The sequence below is a fragment of the Lampetra planeri genome, chromosome 16, assembly GCF_965212315.1.
Source record: "Lampetra planeri chromosome 16, kcLamPlan1.2.h2, whole genome shotgun sequence".
Taxonomy (NCBI): domain Eukaryota; kingdom Metazoa; phylum Chordata; class Hyperoartia; order Petromyzontiformes; family Petromyzontidae; genus Lampetra; species Lampetra planeri.
Window position 1 is genome coordinate 4,103,053 of NC_136122.1, and position 22,961 is coordinate 4,126,013.

Sequence of the window (22,961 nt, forward strand, 5' to 3'; positions counted from 1 at the left end):
CCTATTCTTCCAATGGCCAATGATTAATTATCCACGATTTCTCCCCGTCCCGTTTCCCTGTTATCCGCACATTTTAGTCGCAGACAAGAGAAGTTGAGTGGCATATTCGTGCTATTATCCGCATTTTTTTCCCCCATGGACAGGTGGTCTAAATCACAGACAGCTGCACGGATAATAGGGTCCGCAATGTCGGGTCCCTCCTGTATTGAAGTTTTTCTTTTTACGTGGTGGAAGGTTTGCGATATCCAAAATCTCAGTTTAACACTGGCTGTTTTCATAATGGAGACAGGAATACACTTTATTAGTCAGATGAGATTTTATTTGATAAGGTTCGTTTAAAAAGCAAAACTTAAAAAAAATCCACACTCTCTTACAAGGCTTGGTAAAACTTACGTTTCTAAAACGTAAATTAGTTTTTTGCTTGCAAGACAAATGTTAAAAAGAGTGAACGTGACAAACAATACAATTTTCATTAAATGTACATTGCTTATTACATATGTCAGGCATCTAAATAATTGTAAAACATACAATGTCCACGCAATATAAAAAATCGCATCTCAAAGGGCTTCTCAGTACTTTACAAACAACAACATATTTCCAAACACTGTCCTGCATAACTTTTCGTTCATTACTTATAATCACATTATGGTGTCATTGTTATTGTCATGGTATATCGTATATATATTAGTTCTTTCCTAAATAATAAACGAATATTGTTGTTGAATTAAGTAATGGATTAACAAGTGATCTGACAAACCAGAGCATCACCGTTCATTGAGATATTTATGCGACGTGCAGTAAGTAGAGAACTGCTCACACAAATGGTTTATTGGAAAACAATGTACAGGAATTAGGTTAATCTAGAATCTTATATTAATCCGGCTAAGAGATACGTCAATACTGAAATAAACGTCGAGTTGGAGAACAGCATCTTATGCTAATTTGCTGCAATGTACACACAATGGTTTACAACTGCGCCGTATTTTGCTGATTGATTGACACTCTGAGGAAGTGAAATGCAAACCCCCCCCTTCCAATCTTGTGTCCCGTGTCAATGCAGTTGCCCACCCCGAGCTATAAATGTTCTGTGCGTCGTCTTTGTACTGTTCGTCTCTTGGCGTTGTTCTCTCATCTGAAACTGGTAAGAACTAAATTTCGATTTAAAGCTTTCGTGACTGCAGGGATTCATGTTATTGGTTCTTTCGGTAAAGTCACAACGTCGTGAGAATTATATTTTATTACGTTATATTTATATTATTTTATTATTTCCCTTCTACGTGACTTTATGGTAAGAACTAGGTCATGAAGAAGGTTCTCTGGTGTACGCCAATCAGTTTCAAAGATAATGCTTTTCTAAGTATCAGAGCATGTTTGTTTGCATGTTTACCACAATCACGTGTGGTTAATGCAGGCTTCGATTCCTTGCAACAGGCATTTGTGGTGTTTGAACATCTTAACACCTGTTGTAGTTGCCAGAAAGGGTAAAACCTATTCTTATTTTCCACGAGTCTGGGTTGAACTCACACACGCACACGTCTAAGATGCACCCTCGACTTCTTCTTTCTAACACAGGTGGGAATATGGGCTTATTATAATCCTCATGCAGCAAAGTTGGCACAGTATGGGAGGCACAGCTGGTGCATCTGCTAGTCATCTCAGCCAACCCCATGGCACCTTGCTGGGGTCTGTCCCGTGACCTCCTGTCAGCGAGCCTTCGACACTTCACGTGGCCTCAAGGTGTGTCCGGCCTGGCACGGGCGCCGTGGTGACACATCGCAGGGGTGAATGGTGGGCATTGGGATTGGTATTATAATCCAGACTAGAGCGTAGTTGACACGCGGCAACGTAAATCCGGTGTCCTTTATTTAGCTGCCAGTGTGAGAAAGTTGTTGAAGTTTACAATGCGAGGGCTTCCTCTCCAGGGTCCGACCTTAACACTTTCTACATTAAACTCAACTTGTGGTGGGGAGACATTGTGGCGGATGTGTTGAGTTTGTTGTTGTTATTATTATCTGTGCTTTTGGTGGTTTGACTCACAACGGGAAGCATGCAAGTTAAATTCCCATTCAGGGGTCGGCTGAGCCGATGTTGATAAACTGAGTAACCACTTTGGGGAAGTCAACACTTAAGTCCATCCCATGAAGATTTTTCTCCCCCTTGCCTCCCGCCCCACCGCCATAGGAATGTGGAATTTCCACCATCGGCTTGGTGCCACCAATGGAGATGAGCGTCACGCCATTGGTCAGTTGAGCAGGTTGACTGTAACTGGAATATGCTTGAACGCACGTGGTATTTACGCAATATAACCCGAAAAAACGTATATTATCGATGATATTGGTCGCGTGTTAAGCAGTCTCTCGCCCTTTCTCTGATATTCCTGCTGTATCCTTGGCTCTTGAACAACAAAAATCGCCTATATATGTGTGTAAAAAACGTGAGACAAAGACTGCCAGGCGTGGTGCTGGCCACCCACCCACCCCCTCGTGTTCTGTGCCATCCTTCATAGATGCTCGCTAACAGCACTGTCCCCAAGTCAGTTGTCTTTGGAGCGGTGGCACAGCGGTTTGCGCTCTGCTTTGCGATCTCTGGGTTTTGATTTCCGGACATGTGTGTGGCATCTGACCCTGCCCTGTATCTCCCCTAGTTCTACTCAGCCTTAAATTAATACCTGGTGAAAATAAGTCGCCATTAGCATTGAGTGAGACAAGGATGGCCGCATTACCTCCCCTCACGTGCCGTACTGCCCTATATATATAAAACCCATATATATAGATCGATCTGTATAACCTATAACTACACTACAACTTGAAAACATATATCCTTCCATATATTTTCCATATGTTCGACACTCTATATGTGTGTGCGCGTATTATTCATGACGAGACACTGGATGTCCAAACTGGTCAATGACGCACTCCCAAGAGGCTGCGGTGGCTGGTGGGTTATGTAAGAAATACTTTTATATTTTATGTGGCGAAACGGATATACGTGTTGTTATATATATGTATTCAGGATGTGTATGACATCACAGGAGAGGTCACATGACGTGAGTCCCGTGCCCTCTCGTGCCTTAAATGATTACGTCACGGACACGGTCCCTACATCTGATAACAGACCCAAACTTATTCTTAAAAATCAGAAAATGGTCCCAAAATATAATAAAAGACCCCAAATTGTCCTAAAAAAATCTGATATTTTTTTGCATCCGAAGTATGTAAATGAGAAAAGTCATCCCGAATGTATGAGGAGCAGTGGTGCAGCTATTAGCGCACTGCTCTGTGGCCCCCGTGACCTGGCTTCGATTTCTGGATGTGCACAACGTCAACCGAGTAGTATCTCAACCTGTCCATGACCTCCGCTGAGGTCAACACTGCCTAAACATCAGCGCTGGGGAGATAAAGGTGGCTGGGCGTGGTGCTGGCCACACCACCCAGGTCACGTGCATCGCCGGCCTTAACAGGTGCTTGCTAACAGCACTGGTCTGCCGCTGCACCTTATGAAGCCAGATTAATGACCATTCGTTTATCTTTTTTAATACAATGATTTTTACACTTAACACTCTGTGCTAATGACTTCAAATGACATGGAAGCGATTTCTATTCTGGACAATGCAGCTTTGCAACAATGACTCACGGTTTCATGCCAGCTCTAAGTTTAAAGCCTGCTGTTAAGGTTACACGTTTAAACCTTGTAGCTACTAATAAAACCTAACGGCAATCTGATGGAAGAAGCCCCGTATGCTCATTTAAGCAACATAATACAATGCTACATGTTAAAATATGAAGAATCATGTGTGAGCGAGTCTCTGCATACAATGCTATGTGCATTAGACTGGGGTTCGGAGTTCAAGTCCTTGGAGCTTGAACCGATCAGGTCAGTTGGAGTGGCTCAGTCCCAGCCCAATGAGGTTCCACCAGCTCCAGGAACTGAACCTATGTGCCTAAGGTTGCTGGCTGCACAGTCAGACAAAGGCTGCCACGGAGGCGGATCTGTCGGTGGGGGTGCGGGGGACAGTCTTGAAAATTTCAATCATTTTACATTGGGCCCTACGTAGGATTTAACTCAGAACCTGGACGCTCCTGACTTAGCCACCCCAGTGCAGCCATCAGCAAGCGTGAGAGCACGAAGGCTCCGACGTTTGAACCCGTGACCTCAGAGGTGCTTCAACAACGACCGCAGCCCACAGCCCATTTGAAGATATCTACCCAGCTCCAGTCAGCCACACACTCATCTTCAGGGTGCCTCACCACAAACCCCAGCCCCCCATGAAGCCACCAGGTCAGAATCATTACGACGGCAGTGCCCGAAGAGTTCACGCAGACAGGGGTCGTCACAGTCAGGGAGAGACTTCACTCAGACAGGGGTCGTCACGGTCAGGGAGAGACTTCACTCAGACGGGGGTCGTCACGGTCTGAGAGACTTCACTCAGACGGGGGTCATCACAGTCAGGGAGAGACTTCACTCAGACGGGGGTCGTCACAGTCAGGGAGAGACTTCACTCAGACGGGGTCGTCACGGTCAGAGAGAGACTTCACTCAGACGGAGGTCGTCACAGTCAGGGAGAGACTTCACTCAGACGGGGGTCGTCACGGTCAGAGAGAGACTTCACTCAGACGGAGGTCGTCACAGTCAGGGAGAGACTTCACTCAGACGGGGGTCGTCACGGTCAGAGAGAGACTTCACAAAGATGGAGGTCGTCACAGTCAGGGAGAGACTTCACTCAGATGGGGGTCGTCACAGTTAGAGAGACTTCACTCAGACGGGGGTCGTCACGGTCAGGGAGAGACTTCACTCAGACGGGGGTCATCACAGTCAGGGAGAGACTTCACTCAGACGGTGGTCGTCATGGTCAGGGAGAGACTTCACTCAGACGGGGGTCGTCACGGTCAGGGAGAGACTTCACTCAGACGGGGGTCATCACAGTCAGGGAGAGACTTCACTCAGACGGTGGTCGTCACGGTCAGGGAGAGACTTCACTCAGACGGGGGTTGTCACGGTCAGAGAGAGACTTCACTCAGACGGAGGTCATCACAGTCAGGGAGAGACTTCACTCAGACGGGGGTTGTCACAGTCAGGGAGAGACTTCACTCAGACGGGGGTCGTCACAGTCAGGGAGAGACTTCACTCAGACGGGGGTCGTCACGGTCAGAGAGAGACTTCACTCAGACGGAGGTCGTCACAGTCAGGGAGAGACTTCACTCAGACGGGGGTCGTCACGGTCAGAGAGAGACTTCACAAAGATGGAGGTCGTCACAGTCAGGGAGAGACTTCACTCAGACGGGGGTCGTCACAGTCAGAGAGACTTCACTCAGACGGGGGTCGTCACGGTCAGGGAGAGACTTCACTCAGACGGGGGTCATCACAGTCAGGGAGAGACTTCACTCAGACGGAGGTCGTCACGGTCAGGGAGAGACTTCACTCAGACGGGGGTCATCACAGTCAGAGAGAGACTTCACTCAGACGGGGGTCGTCACGGTCAGGGAGAGACTTCACTCAGACGGGGTCGTCACGGTCAGAGAGAGACTTCACTCAGATGGGGGTCGTCACAGTTAGAGAGACTTCACTCAGACGGGGGTCGTCACGGTCAGGGAGAGACTTCACTCAGACGGGGGTCATCACAGTCAGGGAGAGACTTCACTCAGACGGGGGTCGTCACGGTCAGGGAGAGACTTCACTCAGACGGGGGTCGTCACGGTCAGGGAGAGACTTCACTCAGACGGGGGTCATCACAGTCAGGGAGAGACTTCACTCAGACGGTGGTCGTCACGGTCAGGGAGAGACTTCACTCAGACGGGGGTTGTCACGGTCAGAGAGAGACTTCACTCAGACGGAGGTCATCACAGTCAGGGAGAGACTTCACTCAGACGGGGGTTGTCACAGTCAGGGAGAGACTTCACTCAGATGGGGGTCGTCACAGTCAGGGAGAGACTTCACTCAGACGGGGGTCGTCACGGTCAGAGAGAGACTTCACTCAGACGGAGGTCGTCACAGTCAGGGAGAGACTTCACTCAGACGGGGGTCGTCACGGTCAGAGAGAGACTTCACAAAGATGGAGGTCGTCACAGTCAGGGAGAGACTTCACTCAGACGGGGGTCGTCACAGTCAGAGAGACTTCACTCAGACGGGGGTCGTCACGGTCAGGGAGAGACTTCACTCAGACGGGGGTCATCACAGTCAGGGAGAGACTTCACTCAGACGGAGGTCGTCACGGTCAGGGAGAGACTTCACTCAGACGGGGGTCATCACAGTCAGAGAGAGACTTCACTCAGACGGGGGTCGTCACGGTCAGGGAGAGACTTCACTCAGACATGGGTTGTCACGGTCAGGGAGAGACTTCTCTCAGACGGGGGTCGTCACAGTCAGGGAGAGACTTCACTCAGACGGGGGTTGTCACGGTCAGGGAGAGACTTCACTCAGACGGAGGTCATCACAGTCAGAGAGAGACTTCTCTCAGACGGGGGTTGTCACGGTCAGGGAGAGACTTCACTCAGACGGGGGTTGTCACGGTCAGAGAGAGACTTCTCTCAGACGGGGGTCGTCACAGTCAGGGAGAGACTTCACTCAGACGGGGGTTGTCACGGTCAGAGAGAGACTTCTCTCAGACGGGGGTCGTCACAGTCAGGGAGAGACTTCACTCAGACGGGGGTTGTCACGGTCAGAGAGAGACTTCACTCAGACAGGGGTCGTCACAGTCAGGGAGAGACTTCACTCAGACGGGGGTCGTCACAGTCAGAGAGAGACTTCACTCAGACGGGGGTCGTCACAGTCAGAGAGACTTCACTCAGACCCCCTTGTCATGGCCGGGGAGGTTCATGGGGTGACTACTCCGGTCTCCGCCCTTCACTCTCGGCCGTATGCGATGGGGGCAGCTGCCGACGCGGCCGCCACCTCTTCGCCATCGTCGCCGGTGTCCACAGACTCCTTCTTCTTGCGGTAGATGTTGAACTCTTCCTTGGTGAAGGCCCCCTGGCCGCGGTGGGAGACAATGGCTGCCGGCCGGTCGCCTGCGCGAGGGGAAGACGAACGAGGGGGGTAAGGGGGGGCACGCAGCTTCTGTGTGAGGGCGGACGGAGCTACGCTACGCTGACGACTCTGGATGAAGTTTAAACTACCCGCTAACAACGAAAACGATAATTAAGGGGCCCAAGTTGTTGGTGGTAGTGTAATGTAAGCATTTTGAAGTTCTTTTGCATCGTACGTAGCCAACCGTGCTAATCAGAGGTGCGGGGGAAGTGCAACAAACTAAACACACAAAGGGGTTCTAGAGAACTGCTTGGCTGCTTCGACGTCGACTGGCATGTGACCGGTGAAGGCAAAGCGTCAAGGAACAGTAAAGAGAACTCCACTATCATGCATAATCCTGTCCCGCCCCGATGACGTACATGTACATGATCAGTTTTTATTTCTATTCCGTTCCGATGACGTGCTGTAGGTGTACGTCATTGGAACGGAACCGGAAGAAAATAATAATAATAACATTATCAGTACCGAGGCTCCCACAAAATCATGTAGCACAGTTTGGTGCCAGTTATTATAGAATGCGGTCGTGTCGCTCACGTTCTCGGCGGTGAGTACAATGTCTTTAAAAACAGCAGCATGACGCCTCTCTGAATAAAAAGCTAACGCTAACAGCTTGCGCGGGAAAGGGTGAAGTAGCTCATGGCCTCCGTGCCAGCGTAAGGACTGGAGAGTTGGGTGGAGAACGTTGGTAGCAGAGCGGGCACCCCCACTTCGTCCGCAAAGTCTGGCCGGCATGGAAAAGTAGGCCAAAACACCCAGTAAGAGAGCCTCTCTAGAGCTCTTGTTATTTTGGTTGCAGACCCCTGACCAAAGCCGACGCCGCGAGGGCAGCGTTGGCGAGTCGCGGACGTTCCGCCGTGCGAGCCTCCCAGACCCCTGGTGGGGCTGCACGTCAGCCGCGAGGTGTCAGAGCAGCAACGCTCGTTGCCAGTCTGGATGCTCCGGCTATGAATGGGCGGCTATCGACTCACAATGAAGCATATTTCTTAAAAAAAAAACTAGCAAAATGCGAATTCAACCAGCGATTAAAACAAAGATATTTTGTTTTAACTTTCTAAAATGTTGCACAGTGAAAGCTGGATCCTCTTATAAGCACAATTCTGCTGTAAGCAACACATCCCTACATGACACTGGTAGGGGTAAGAAAAAGGGCAACTTCTGATACAAGCACACTAATTTTAATATAAGCACACATGTGCTTGCTCCCAAAGGGTGTGCTGATTGCTTCCACTGCAATGGGCGACTGCGGGTGTGAGCATTTGTGGGGAGCGGTGGTGCAGCGGTTAGCGCGTTGCGCTACGAACCCGGCACCCCGAGTTTGATTCCCGCTCACGGTCAACACCAGTGACGATTATCTAAACCGGTCCTGGGCCTCCCCTAGGTCGACTCAGCCTCAAATGAGCACCTCGTGTGGTGTGTAAACATCGCCACTGGGGAGACAAAGGCTCCCAGGCGTGGTGCTGGCCCTCCCCTAGGTCGACTCAGCCTCGAATGACCATCTGGTGCGGTGTGTAAACGTCGGCACGGTGAACTACCTCCTAAACACACGATTGCAGGATCGCGCTTGCTCACTACGCGCGTGCGGCTCACTTGTAGGGGACGGTGGGGGGATGGGTAGGGGGGGGTCTGAACGGAGGGCGTGCGGGCACCTGGCCTGATGGGTCGCAGCAGGGACTCGCACTCCTTGACGCGCTCGCGCCAGCTCTGGGTGCGCGTGCTCGCCGACGCAAGCCGCTCCGAAGCCTCCTGCAAGCACGGGGCGCGCCCAGAGGTCGCCACGCACAAGCCACGCAACAGACACGCACAAGTCACACAACAGGCACACGGTCCCCGTACAGCCTTCGACAGACTGCCAGGGAGGCAACGGCCTTCGGCGGACTGTTGTGGCCGGGGCATCGTGCCCCAGCCACTCCTTTGTCTCCCCGCTCCCGCCGGAAGCGAGACGTTAACTCCCTCGCCTGGTATGGAGGAGGTTGTGGGTTCGACCCCAACCCTGATGCCTGCTGTATTTTTGGAGTTTGCACGTTTCTCTCCCCGTGGTCGCGTGGATTTTTCTCTGGGTCCTTCGGTTTTTCCCTCAATATTTAGAAACGTGTGTTTAGAGTATTTGGCTGCTCTACATTTCCACGTGATAAGCCACTTCGCTGAACTGTCATTTGTGGCCAGGTCGCTTCTGAAAAAGAGCTACATAGCTCAATGGGCCTTTCCAGGTAAAACATTTTTAAAAATAGTTTTTTAATGCTTGGCACAAGCTCGGTGCACCTTGAGGCCACGTGAAGTGTTTAAGGCTTGCTGGGAGGCCACAGGACAGGCCGAACTGCCATGCATTGATTGACTGAGATCAATGGCAAGTGCACCACCTGAAGTCCCCACTCGGCCAACTTTCTGCATTTTAGCCACCCGGTGCTCTGCTCATCATTCATCTGCCCCCCATTATTGCTGGAGGGTGACTGCCTCAAACTGCCCAGCAGCGTCCTTCTCGAACCTCCTCCATCGAGGCCGATCTTGACACCGCTGGTACCGGTCATCGGCAAGTCGACTCAGCTCCACATCTTCCTGTACTGCATCAGTCCGTCTCTTCTCTAGCCCGTGCCGTGCCACTTTAGTACCCTCTACAGAAACTGCCAAAAATAAGCTCGCACATTCACACACCCGCGAATTCACACGAACAGGCACACATCCATGCATTCCCCCGCACACACAAAGACAAATATCCCCCGTATAGCATTAACAGACTGTTGAGGCAAGTGCTGTTAGCGAGCACCTATGAAGGCCGGCACGGCACACGAGGAGGTGGGTGGCCAGCACCACGCCTGGCCGCCTTTGTCTAACCAGTGGCGATGTTTACTACACAACACAACAGGTATCCATTTGAGGCTGAGTCGACCTAGGGGGGACCGGTTCAGATAATCGTCACTTGTGGTGGCTGTGAGCGAGAATCGAACCCGGGTCGCCAGGTTCAAAGCGCAGAGCGCTACCCGCTACACTACCACACGCACGCACACACACATGCTCACACACACGCTCACACACACGCTCACACACATTCGCACATACACACACACACACTCGCTCACACACACACACACGCTCACACACGGTCACACACACGCTTACACACACTCGCTCACACACACACATACACGCTCACACACACGCACACACGCTCACACACACGCACACACACGCACGCTCTCACGCACACACACGCGCACACACACGCACACATACGCACACACACACACACGCTCACACACACACGCACACACACACGCTCACACACACACACACACAAACACACGCTCACACACACACGCACAACAACCGCCATTCGCCACTAAGTGGCGGTGACGTCACCACGACGCTTGTGCCAGGCCAAGTGCACCTTGAGGCCACGTGAAGTGTCGAACGCCTGCTGGCAGGAGGTCACGGGGCAGACCCAGGTGCCACGGGTCGACTGACCGAGATGACCAAGATGACTGGCTGATGCACCACCTGTGCCCCCTACTGTACCAACTTGCTGTGCTTTAGCCACCCGGCACTCCGCTCGTTGTTGTGAGCGTCGCTCCTCCGCCCTCCGTTGTTGTTGGAGGGCAACTGCCTCCAACTGCCCAGTAGCGTCCTTCACGAGCCTCCTCCACAGAGGCCAATCTTGACACCGCTCGTACCAGTCATTGGCAAGTCCACTCAGCTCCACGTCCTCCTGTACCACATCACTCCATCTCTTCTCTAGCCCGTGCCACGCCCGTTTAGCCCCCTCGATCCGGCCGAACAAAAGCTGTTTAGGCATGCAGTGGCTGGGCATGCGGGCTACATGACCCAGCCAACGCAGCCTTGCCTGCCGGAGGAGCTCACCGATGGGACTTTGCCCAGATCTTTCAAGGATTTGTGAGCTCCTCACACAATCCAGCCTGGTTAAACCCAGGATGGATCGTAGGCAGGCCAGCCGAAATGTTTCCAACTGGCGAAGATGCTCCATTAGGGGGGTCCACGTTTCGCAAGCGTAGAGAAGGGATGGAATGACTGTGGCCGAGAAGACCTGAAGCTTCGTGCGGAGCGACAGACCAGGTAGCTTCCACACAGCGTTACGCAACCGATGAAAAGATATTGCCGCTCGACTGATTCGGAGTGAGACCTCTGCTGTTAAACTGGAGCCGGTCATAAGCACACTGCCCAGGTATGGGAAACTCTCCACTCTCCACTACTGCCCCATCACCGATTGGGAGTTGTGGGGGTGGAGTGTCCGATGGTACAAAATACCCAGGCAGGTGCTTAGTTTTGGTGGGGCTGATGGTAAGGCCCCACCTCTTAGTGGCACGCTCCAGTCAGAGTTGGAGACGCAGCAGCGTCTCCAACTCCTCCTCTGAATGAGCAGCTATTATCAAATCATCGGCATACATAACGTGGTTGACCAATAGGGAGCCATCCCTTGATCGCACCCGGGCATCGATCAGCCTCCCATTATATTTGTACCAAATGGAAATTCCCCCGGTACAGCTATTGAAGGCTTCACGAACTACGCGGTCAAAATAGATGTTAAATAATGTGGGAGCCAGAGGACATCCCTGCCGCACCCAAGGTGTACAGGGAAAGGAACACAAGCACCCACACACGCTCACACACGCTCACACACACGCACACATACACACGCACACGCTCACACGCACACATGCTCACACACACGCTCACACACATATACACGCACACACACGCACACATAAACACGCTCACACACACACGCTCACACACACCTGGTACTTGAGCTGCGCCTGCTGCCGCTCCTGCTCCAGCTGCTCGAGCTGCTGCCCGGCCTCGCGCAGCGCGACGTCGCGCTCGGCACGCTCCATCTCCAGCACGGCCTTCTCCTGCCGCGTCACCTCCATCTCCAGCTCCTGCTGCTGGCGCAGACGCTCCAGCTCGTGACGCTTCGCCGCCTCCTCCTGCAGCAGCCTGTGCCGGCGCGCGCCACGCGCTTAGAGACGCCGCCCGCCCGCTCGCCCGCTCGCCCGCCCGCTCGCCCGCCCGCTCGCCCGTCCGCCCGCTCGCTCGCCTGCCCGCTCGCCCGCCCGCGGGAGCCCTCCGCTCACAACGATGCGTCTCGTGGAGTCGTGTCAGTAGGGGACGGGGGGGGGGGGGAGTTCAGACTCATATTTGTGGCGCTGGGGTGGTGAGATGTTAAATCCTTCGCCTGGTATGCAGGAGGTCGCGGTTTCGATCCCGAACCCGACGCCTGTATATTTGGAGCTTGTGTGTCTCTCCCCCCGTGGTCACGTGGAATTTTTCTCCGGGTTCTCCGGTTTTTTCCCCTCCAAATTTAGATTCGACATGCGGTTGGAGTATTTGACTGCTATACATTTCCACGTGATGATGAGCCACTTCGTTGAGCTATCGTTTGTGATGGCCAGGTCGCTTCTGAGAAAGAACTATGTAGCTCAGTGGGCCTTACCTGGTACAAAAAAAATTGTTTAGTTTTCAGTTTCGTTTAATGAGTTCGTCCGTGTTTCAGGGCACTTGTGTCTCTTTGCTCTGACCAAACTGTATCTGTGCTCTAGGTCGACTCAGCCTTAAGTGAGTATCTGGGATGGTGTGTGTAAACATCAGCACCGGGGAGACAAAGGCGGCCCGGCGTGGCGCTGGCCACCCACCCCTTCGTGTGCCGTGCTGGCCTTCATAGGTGCTGCTCGCTAACAGCACTTGCCCCAACAGTCTGTTCCAGGATATACGAGGGATCTTTGTATTTTGTGTGCATGCAGCTACCTGCCTGTGCGATCATTGGTAACACTGGTGTCAAGATCGGCCTCGCCGCCTCTACTCACTCACGGCACTTGCCCCAGCAGTCCCTAAGAAGGCTACAGAAGGGGTTCGTTGTCTTTGCTTCTTTGAACGAGAGTCTGGGTGAGAGTCTGGGTGGGAGTCTGAGTGGGAGTCTGGGTGAGAGTCTGGGTGAGAGTCTGGGTGAGAGTCTGGGTGAGAGTCTGAGTGGGAGTCTGAGTGAGAGTCTGAGTGAGGCTCTGAGTGAGGCTCTGAGTGAGAGTCTGGGTGAGAGTCTGAGTGAGGCTCTGAGTGAGAGTCTGGGTGAGAGTCTGGGTGAGAGTCTGAGTGGGAGTCTGAGTGAGAGTCTGAGTGAGGCTCTGAGTGAGGCTCTGAGTGAGAGTCTGGGTGAGAGTCTGAGTGAGAGTCTGAGTGAGAGTCTGGGTGAGGCTCTGGGTGAGGCTCTGAGTGAGAGTCTGAGTGAGGCTCTGGGTGAGGGTCTGGGTGAGGGTCTGGGTGAGAGTCTGGGTTAGAGTCTGGGTGAGGCTCTGGGTGAGGCTCTGGGTGACTGCGCTGCATGACGGCATCGTCCTGCTCACCGCGCCTGCAGTTCGCGCGCCGCCTCCTCGTCGCGCTTGCTGCGGCGCTCCGCCTCCAGCGCGACGCGCAGCTGCGTGTGCATCTCCTCCAGCTCGTGGATCCGCCGCTGCTGCATCTCTGCCTCGAGCGCCCGCACCGCCATCTCCGCCTCCATGCCCGCGATCACCTGCGACACACACACGCACGCACGCGCGCGCAGGACAAGCAAAACTATTTAACTATTCAAACTATTCATAGTTGATCAGGTAAGGCCCACTGAGCTCTAGAGCTCATTTTCAGAAGTGACCTGGCCACAAACGACTGATGGGCTCACGAGTTAAATTGTAGTCTCATGCCGACAACGCACGCATCAAATCCTACACGCAAGTCACCGTCGTTTGGGCTGTACACAGTGCAGATTCTGCAAAAAAAAATCAAAACGAACATATAAAAATGTTAAAAACAAATAGAGCTCTTTTTCAAAAGCGAGCTGGCCACAAATGATAGCTCAAAGAAATGGTTTATTGGGTGGAAATTTATAGCAGCCAAATACGTGATGGTGATTCTAAATACAGAGGGAAAAACCGGAGGACCCGGAGAAAATCCACGCGACCACAAACTCCAAATATACAGCAGGCGTCAGGGTCGTGATCGCACCCACAACCTCCTGTATACCAGACGAGGTAGTTAACATCTCGCCACCGTGGCACCCCAAAAAAATTCTATATAGTGTCGATTAAAATCAATCAGCAAATACCAAGGAGACAAATGGTTCACTTGCTGTGCTAGAGCAATTCATGCGCGGTCGTTAGCGGGAATATAATTTGGGTCGCCGTAGTTCGTCGTGCAGTGCGCTAATGGCGACACCACAGCTCCCCACAGTACAGGCATGCCCTTTATTGGGCTCGCCCAGAAGTGATTGAAGGTTGCACGGTGAGGGACGTTAAAATCGCTTCTCGTTAGCGTGGGGGCAAAATTTCAAGGAAGTGCGCCGGAAGTTAGCGTGGGTGAAAAATTATGAAAAATAACGATGAGCGGTGTAGCCTGCCAGCTGTGCAGTGATAACCGCCCTCGCAGGGAAGTTCCTCCAGAGCCCCGGCCAACACATCTGCGTGTGTGTCTACAAATAGATGTGTGGGGGAGCGGTGGTGCAGCGGTTTAGCGCGCTGCCACTACGAACCCGGCAACACCCACGTTCCGTTCCCGCTCACGGCCTACACCAGCGGCGATAATCGGAAACGGTTCTGTGGCCTCCCCCCATGTCGCCTGCTGCCTTCGCGTTAACTCCGCTTCCTCCTGCTGCAGTGACGTTCGCCGCTTGTTGTGGAGGTTCGTGGGTAAAATCCAGCGGCCTCCCCGGTTAATACCGCGGGGTGCATTAATTGCAAAAATGCACGCTGTCTGGCTTCGCAGTTCACGTTAAAAATACCCGATGTCATTCGCAAGAGCGGGCCCCGTTGGTTGTGTACCGGCGTCAGAGTCCAAATGTGACCAAAAAAATGTGAAGTCCACCGCAATACAACTCAATTGGGATTGTTGTACTGTGTACACATACAGTAGCAGCTGCAATCATTGCCGCCTCCTACTGGCAGACTCGTGCCCCAGGTCACTCTTGCAAATGAGGCTGTACCCTGGTCTCTTGGGTTCTTGCCTGGTGAAACAAAATAAAAACCTGAAACCTGTACGTGAATACTTGCGTCATTTACGTAAGTTTAACAGCATAAGGAAACATTGTTGTTACAACGTATTTCAAAAGCGACCTGGTTACAAATGATAGCTGAACAAAGTGGATTATCACGTGGAAATGTGAAGCGCATGCTTCTAAATAAGGAGGAGAAAACCGGAGAACCCGGAGAAAAATCCACGTGATCACGGCAAGAGATACATGCAAATACCAAATATACAGCAGGCGTCAGGGTTGGGATCGAACACACGACCTCCTGTATACCAGGCGAGGTAGTTAACATCTCCTAGCCACCGCGGCACCCCACTTTCATTAAAATAATTTGATGAAAGTAATCGTAAGGCACGACCAGCCTGTACACGATGAAAGAACGATGAACCGACTGCACAATTCAATTAGATTATAGTTTCAGTATCCTGATCACTTGAATGTAGAATCTAATCAGACATCCCAGTGCAATATCCTGTTGAAAAGAGTCTCGAGACTCAGTGAGCCTATTTCTGGAGAAACCACGTGAAAGCAGAGCACGTTTGATATTCGTAGAAATCGTCGAACTCAGTACGAGTCCTCTAGAGGCAGCAACAGCCAGACCAGCAGCAACTGTTGAGAGTTCTACGAGCAGCAGGGGGACAGACCGCTGAGTTGCATCGACTGAACTGCGGCAGTCCCGCACGCAGGCACCGTGAGCGCGGCACACATCATGGCTGTCAGCAGAGCGCTTACAACAGAACTCCGCTGATGTACGTACGTTTGTATGTATGTACGTTGAAGTTCTTTCGCACAGTACATAGCCAACCGTGCTAATCGGAGATGTGGGGGAAGGACAAGAAACACAAAAAGCAGCTCTAAAGAAATGAGTTTTCACGAAAGAGGAACGGCCGCTTCTGCTCTTCGTTTTAACTTTCACTTTACGCGCACGTGCGCCATCGTGCGTGCTTGCACACGCGCCATCGTGCGTGTTCGCGCGCTCACGAAAGAAACCAGCTGCATGTGCCGGAAGGTTCGGTTCCCGGAAAGACGTCAGAGAGCTACGCAGCACAGCTGGGAAAACCTACAGAGGAGACCTGGGTGCGTCTCACCATTCCACACAGTCAGACGACCAGATATAAGAATGTGAGAGTCCTTGTCAATCCAGTGCTGAATGAAGGCCTCCAAGGCTGGGGTTGTGTCGGTCACGAGGGTTAGTGAAGCGGGGGGCGGATCCAATATCACCCACCACTGATGTTAGCAGTAGTCGTGGCCAGGAATTGAACTCAGGTGGGAAACATCGCACAACGCGCTAACCCCTGCGCCACCACTCCTCGCTGTATGTCTGCATGCAAACAACAACAGCCGTCATCATCATCCACCTCTCAGTATTGGTGTCATCACCACATCATTTATGCCAGTCTAGGTGCACGGTGAGGCCACGTCAAGTGTCAAAGGCTCGCTGACAGGAGGTCACAGGACAGACCCAGAAGCCACTGTGCCAATTCGCTGCGTTTTAGCTGCCCGGCACTCCGCTCACTGTTATGAGCGTCGCTCAATCTCTACCCTCTGTTGTTGCTGCAGGGCGGCTGCCTGCAATGGGACTTTGTCCAGATCTTTCAAGTATTTGTGAGCTCCTCACACAATCCAGCCTGCAGGCCAGCCTAAATGTTTCTAACCGGCGAAGATGTTCCATTAGCGGGGTCCACGTTTCGCAAGCGTAGAGAAGGGAGGGAATGACCATGGCCGAGAAGACCTGGAGCTTCGTGCGGAGCGAGAGACCAGGTACCTTCCACACAGCATTACGCAACCGATAAAAATAAAATGCCGCTCGACTGATTCGGAGTGAGACCTCTGTTGTTAAACCAGAGCCGGTCATGAGCACACTGCCCAGGTATGGGAACCTCTCCATTCTCTCCACAACTGCCCTATCGCCAATTGGGAGTTGTGGGGGTGGATTGTCCAATGGTACAAAATACCCAGGCAGGTGCTTAGTTTTGGTGGGGCTGATGGTAAGGCCCCACCTCTTAGTGGCAAGCTCCAGGTTCAGCAGCAGCACCTCCAACTCCTCCTCTGAGTGAGCAGCTATCACCAGATCATTGGCATACATAACGTGGTTGAGCAATAGGGAGCCATCCCTTGACCGCACCCGGGCATCGATCAGCTTACCATTGTATCTGTACCAGATGGAAATTCCTCCGGTACAGCCATTGAAGGCTTCACGAACTTCGTGGTCAAAATAGATCTTAAGTAATGTGGGAGCCAGAGGACATCCCTGTCGCACCCCAAGGTGTACAGGGAATGACTCTGACTCCATGCCACGTAATTTTACCCGGGCCCGCTCACCATCATGAAGGTCCTTAATGATCGTGAGAAAAGGGTCAGGGACTCCGAAAGCACGAAGAACAACCCAGAGCCCAGACCTACTGATGGTATCATAGGCCTTGACCAGGTCGATAAAGCAGAGATGTAGGTCTTGTTGGACTTCCCTACACCTCTGCTGTAGCAGACGGACAGAAAATATGGCATCTGTGCAGGACCGCCCTTTCCTGAAACCGCATTGGGGCTCCGCAAGCCTCTCCTCATCGTGCCTAGAAAGACAATGTTGAATAATCCTTTCCAGGACCTTGCCCGGCACACTGAGGAGTGAGATGCACCTGTAGTTGTTACAGTCTGTGCACTCCCCCTTCTTAAAGAGGGGGACCAATCCTGTGGAACCCGTACAGTGGTCCAGATTGTTGCTATGATGTCATGTAGGGCAGTCTATGCACATACGCCACCGTTCCTCAGCATTTCGCTTGGGTAATAGGTGTGGCGCTGCAGGTTACTTTTTAATGGAATTAAAGAGCGATTTGTGATCGCGGGCCACTGAGGCAGACTCCATCTCCTCAGCAATCGGCGACCGCCAACCATCCTTGCAGCACCTCACGGCTCTCCGAACCTCTGAGCACACACACATGCACACACGCACGCACCTGCTTCTCCTTGAGCAGCTCGAACTCGTAGCGCTTCTGCAGCTCCACTTGGCTCTGCAGACGTAGCTGCTCCTCCAGGACGGCTCGCGCCTCCGCCTCGCGATGGGCCTGGGTGACGGCAGGGCCAGCGGTCAGGAACAGAAGTCGTGTTGTGACGAGGGCCATTGGTGGCAGGGTGAGCGGTCAGGAATATATGGGAAGCGTAGCGGTAAGTGCACAGTGTTTACGAACCCGACGACTCTGGTTCTAATGCTGCTCAATCTCAACACCAGTGACGATTATCTGAACTGGTCCAGAGCCTTCCCTAGGTCGACTCAGCCTCAAATGAGTACCTGGTGCAGTATATAAACATCGCCACTACGGAGACAAAGGTGGCCGGGTATGGTGCTGGCCACCCACACCCTCATGTGCCGTGCCGCCCTGCATAGGTGCTACTCGTTAACAACACTTGTCACTACAGTCTGTGAAGGTGAGATGGGCAATCTTTGGTCAGGAATAGAAGTCTCGTATGTGCAGAAAGAACCACACAGGGTTATGGCCAGAAGTAGAGTTCCAGTTAAATATTAGGGTTATAGCTACAGGCTGTGGTATTGTTAGAGGTAATGTGAGAGTAAATCGTCATAATAAAAAAAAATGTTAGCTAAGCGTTCGTGTTAAATGTGAGGGTAGGGGTAAGTGTTGTCGTGAGGATTTGCAGGGGTTCTGAGTGACGTGATGGGTACTGTGAGAGCGATGGTCGGGGTGAGGCGTGGGGTTGTGGCGAGTCAGAGAGTCGGGGCTCGAGTCAGAGGCCTGGGTGAGGTGGTAGGGTCAGGAGCCGGGCCAGGAGCCGGGTCAGGAGCCGGGTCAGCACGTGCTGCGGGCCACGACGCCGCGACCTCGCGTTTACTGGGCCGCAGTGGCTACGCACGTGGCCTGTAACCCAGCACCGTGGCGGCCGTGAGGTTTCGGTGGACCGTGGGCATCAAGGAGGAGTTGCACTCCTGGCTCGCCAGCACAATCGATTTATGGGCAGAACACCCCCTCCCCCAAGAGCGGGGGCCAACGAATGAAACCGTGCGCCTACGGGGCAGCTCCTGTTAGCTCGGGTAGCTACGTTAAACCCAGCGAATCTTGAGTCCTGCTTGGCTATCGATCGCGAGACGGGCTTTTGCCCCGTGCAGCGAGAGCTCCCCGTTATCCGGAATGCCGGACAAAGGGGAGCCCTCGCCGTGCGCGTCCCCAAAGCCGCGCCGCTCCGCAGCTCGACGCCGCCGCCGCCCTCGCCTGCGCCAGCTGCTGCAGCTCCCGGTTCTGGGTGTCGCGCGCCGCCTGCAGCTCCGTCATGCGCCGCGCCAGCTCCGCCTGCTCCTCGCGCCGCCGCCCCCGCTCCTCGCGCCGCCGCTGGCGCAGCTCGGCGTGCGGCGAGCACTTTCCCTCGTCGCGCAGGCGGATGGACGCCTGCAGGGCTGCGGGCCCGGGGAAGGTGGCGCGTTGGGGGGGGGGGGGGAGGGGGGCGAGAGAGAGGTAAAGATGGTGCGGCAGCAGCAGCAGCTGCCCGCGATTTGGTTCCGCGCGCCACCCGCTGGCGCCAAGCGAGGGGGTCTCCCTCTCGTCGCGAGACGGAGCTCACGAGGGCGTCCCCGTTGGGGCAGAATGTCGCCGCGCCTCGCCTGGCATGCACGCGACCCGCCGATGGGTCAACCGTGTTGTACCCCCATTGAGACTGTGCGATAAGGTGGGGGTCACGTGAGAGCTAGGGCACACTAACCAGCCAGAGACTAGTCCTAGCACTCGCCCTGTCAAACTAGCTCACCAGAGTCTAATCCTAGCCCTCTATTAAAGTAACCAACTAGAGCCCTAGCACTCACTCTATTAAACTAGCCAATCACATACGAGCTCTAATCGTAACAACAGACCAGGTACCAGGCCTATGTCGAACCCGAACGAACGAGCCAGCGTTAGCAGGACGACTCGAGCACGTGACCTGGGATCGACTCGCTCACAATTCCAACTGCAAATTTGTCCCGCACGGCCGCAGTGCATCCAAGAATAAACGCAGAATGCGGACGTTGGTGTGCACGAATATATATATTTATAAATATATACAGGGTTGTGCAGCTGAACAGCGGCGTAGGGGAAGTGCACAAGTCCTGTGTGGGCCAACGGGCCTCTCCCTCCTCCTTCTTTCGTGTGGCTGATGTAGATGCACAGCAACGACTACATGTTTCACATTCAGGTGGTCAAGCCAGACAGCTGCGTCTGGAGCAGTAGCGGAGTTGTATCATCGCTGTGATGTCTCCTTCGTATTTATGGATCGGGGCATTGCGTCGTTATGTGTTGTACTATGGTCTGTTCTGGATGACCACAGTTGCACGCTGTAAAGTTTTTCATTTTTCATTTGTGCATCGGGTATCCGCATCTGGCATGGTTTGTGCCGAAGCAGTTTAGGGTCGGCCATGAGCTTCATGGAAGATCAAACCCAGGGATATTCTGCGTTGGGTTTTTCACGACAAGGTGTTTGTTTGCGAGTTCCTTTGAATCTAGATTTGAAGTTTTCGTGACTGCAGGGATCCATACTCTGTGGTTCTTTCGATAAAGTCACGTAGGTATAAAATAAAATAAATTAAATCACAACGTTTCGATTGCAACACAAGCAATCGTCATCAGGTGGGAAAACCATTCGGCTCTCCAAGTTTCATCAGGGTTGAACGTGCATTGTTGAAGGTTAAGCGCGTGGGAAAATATGTTCGGTCGCCGTGGCCGAACATCGATCATGGATCTCCCGGTCTCCAGAGCAACAACACAAGCCAGTGGGCACCTGTTGATGCCAAGGCACTGATCAGGCCACGTGGCGTGGCCCAGCGGAGGGTTTCGCTGCTCAAATCCAGCAGGCTGCCCTGGCCGTGACTGCAAGGTGCTGTACAACCATCACGAATACGCGCCGTGAAGGATCCTCTGGCGTCATTCGAAACGAGTAGTGCCAAAATCGCTTCCTATTGGCAACATCGTATCCGTCTGCGAAACACAGCAGTGCCTTCCTGACATCCCTGGCGACAAGAACAGCGCAAATACCGAATGTGCTAAATCACTATTAATTAAGGCTGGGGAGGTTCCATTAAATGACAATCTTCTTCTAGCGCATGACAAGACGGTGTAAATCACATGTCCGGGTGTACGTTTGTGAGCAGTGCGATGACGGCTACGGGAGTAGCGTGACTCAATGCCGTCCGCTCCGCCGGAGAGAGGGCATGGAACGATCCAAGTTGTTAGTGACGTGGCACATCGTATGGCTCGGGTGGCCGCAGCCGCTGCACCGTGTGGGGTCGTCGTTAAAGTCCCACTCCTGGAAGCTCAAACTGGATATTTACTATTTCTTATTTTATCAGGTAAAGGTTCAGTGAGCTATATAGCGTCGTCATGGTTGCGATCGAACCTATGACCTCCTGTATACCAGGCGAGGTGGTTAACATCTCCTAGCCACCGCTAGCCCCCCATGGGGGGCTGTGATCAGTGACCTCGGCGGCGGAACCCAACTTGTAAATTCAACACGTAGCAGTCGGCTTTCGTGACCAATATCATTCACAATAACGTTTTTTTTTTGGGTTAGATCGCGTGAATGCGAATGCGTCGGTAACCCACCACCACTCGACGCAGCCAATTCGTAAGATTTGTCACGTGAAACATTTTTTTACCAAAAAACTCCACGGATTTCGCCGTCGGCTTTCAGACGCCGCTGCTTTGTCCATCTGTCTCGCGCGGCGACCCCAACACATTTCGCTACCCGTAGGGGGGTAATACACGGGGGGCGAGGGGGCATGGAATACGTCGGAGGGTACGCGGAGGGTCTGGACGCGCGCGCGCGGCGAGGGACTCCGTACCCGTGATCCACTCCTGCTTCTGCCGCGGGTCGGACGCGCTGATCTCGAAGCTCTTCTCCAAGCCCTTGATCATGAACAAGCACTTCCTGCCGTCTTTGTCTACGATCGACTGCCAAGGGACGGCACAAAAACAACGCATGGGCGACCGATTCGCTCGGCCAAGGCTCGTCTTTTCGCGTGGCGGCCCCGATCCACCCGTGGTAGTTCTGCATTCCTGTGACAGGGTCAAATTTATCCATAAACAGGTACTACGCGAACAGGTGGTACACGGGTGTACGTGTGAGAGTGGTGGTGTAGTAGTTAGCGCACTGGATTATGAACCCGACGACCAGAGTAACTGGTACCAGCGGTGTCAACATTGGCCTCTGTGCAGGAAGTTCATGGAAGACGGTACTGGGCAGTTGGAGACAGTCGCCCTCCTACAACAACGCAGGGTGGAGGAGTGACGCTCACAACAACGAATGGAGTGCCGGGCGGATAAAACACAGCAAGTCGGCACAATAGCGGGCATGGGTGGTGCATCTGCCAGTCATCTCAGTAAATTAATCCATGGTTCCTAGGTCTGTTCAATGACCTGCTAGGGAGCCTTTGACACTCCACGTGACCACAAGTGCACCTAGCCCGGCACTTAGTGGCGAATGGCAGCTCTTGTTGTGTGTGTGCGCACTTGTCAGTGTGTACTGTAACCGTGTGTGTCCACCAGGTGACCCGAGTTCGACTCCCACTCATGACCAACACCAGTGACGAATATCTGAACCGGTCTTGGGCTTCCCCTAGGTCGACTGGTGTGTTGTATAAACTTCGCCACTAGGGAGACAAAGGTGGCCGGACGTGGTGCTGGCTAACCACCCCCTCGTGTGCCACGCCGGCCTTCATCGGTGCTCGCTAACAGCACTTGCCCCAATAGTCTGTTAAGGCTATGGTGGCGGATATTTGTCTATGTTTGGGATCTGTGCTTGCGTGTATTTGTGTGTGCGTCTATGCATGCATCTACCCGCCTGTGCGATGATCGGTAACATTGGTGTCAAGATTGGCCTTTGCGCAGGAGGCTCGTGAAGGACGCAACTGGACAGTTGCAGGCAGTCGCCCCCCAGCAACAACGGAGGGCGGAGAAGCATGGTTCAC

At 53.1% G+C, this 22,961-nt stretch overlaps 1 protein-coding gene across 1 annotated transcript in view; it reads right to left on the reverse strand.

Annotated features, from left to right (window-relative positions):
• Positions 1 to 297: 297 nt before the first annotated feature.
• LOC144722942 (switch-associated protein 70-like) overlaps positions 298 to 22,961 on the reverse strand; it is a 69,232-nt gene continuing 46,568 nt past the window's right edge. The window contains exons 6-12 of the mRNA XM_078601372.1: positions 21,837 to 21,945; positions 19,243 to 19,424; positions 17,977 to 18,084; positions 13,371 to 13,537; positions 11,772 to 11,970; positions 8,670 to 8,766; positions 298 to 7,004 (exon numbers count right to left, since the gene is read on the reverse strand). Coding sequence (XP_078457498.1) covers positions 6,841 to 7,004; positions 8,670 to 8,766; positions 11,772 to 11,970; positions 13,371 to 13,537; positions 17,977 to 18,084; positions 19,243 to 19,424; positions 21,837 to 21,945 — 1,026 coding nt within the window. The 3' untranslated portion in view covers positions 298 to 6,840. The remainder of the gene's footprint in view (positions 7,005 to 8,669; positions 8,767 to 11,771; positions 11,971 to 13,370; positions 13,538 to 17,976; positions 18,085 to 19,242; positions 19,425 to 21,836; positions 21,946 to 22,961) is intronic.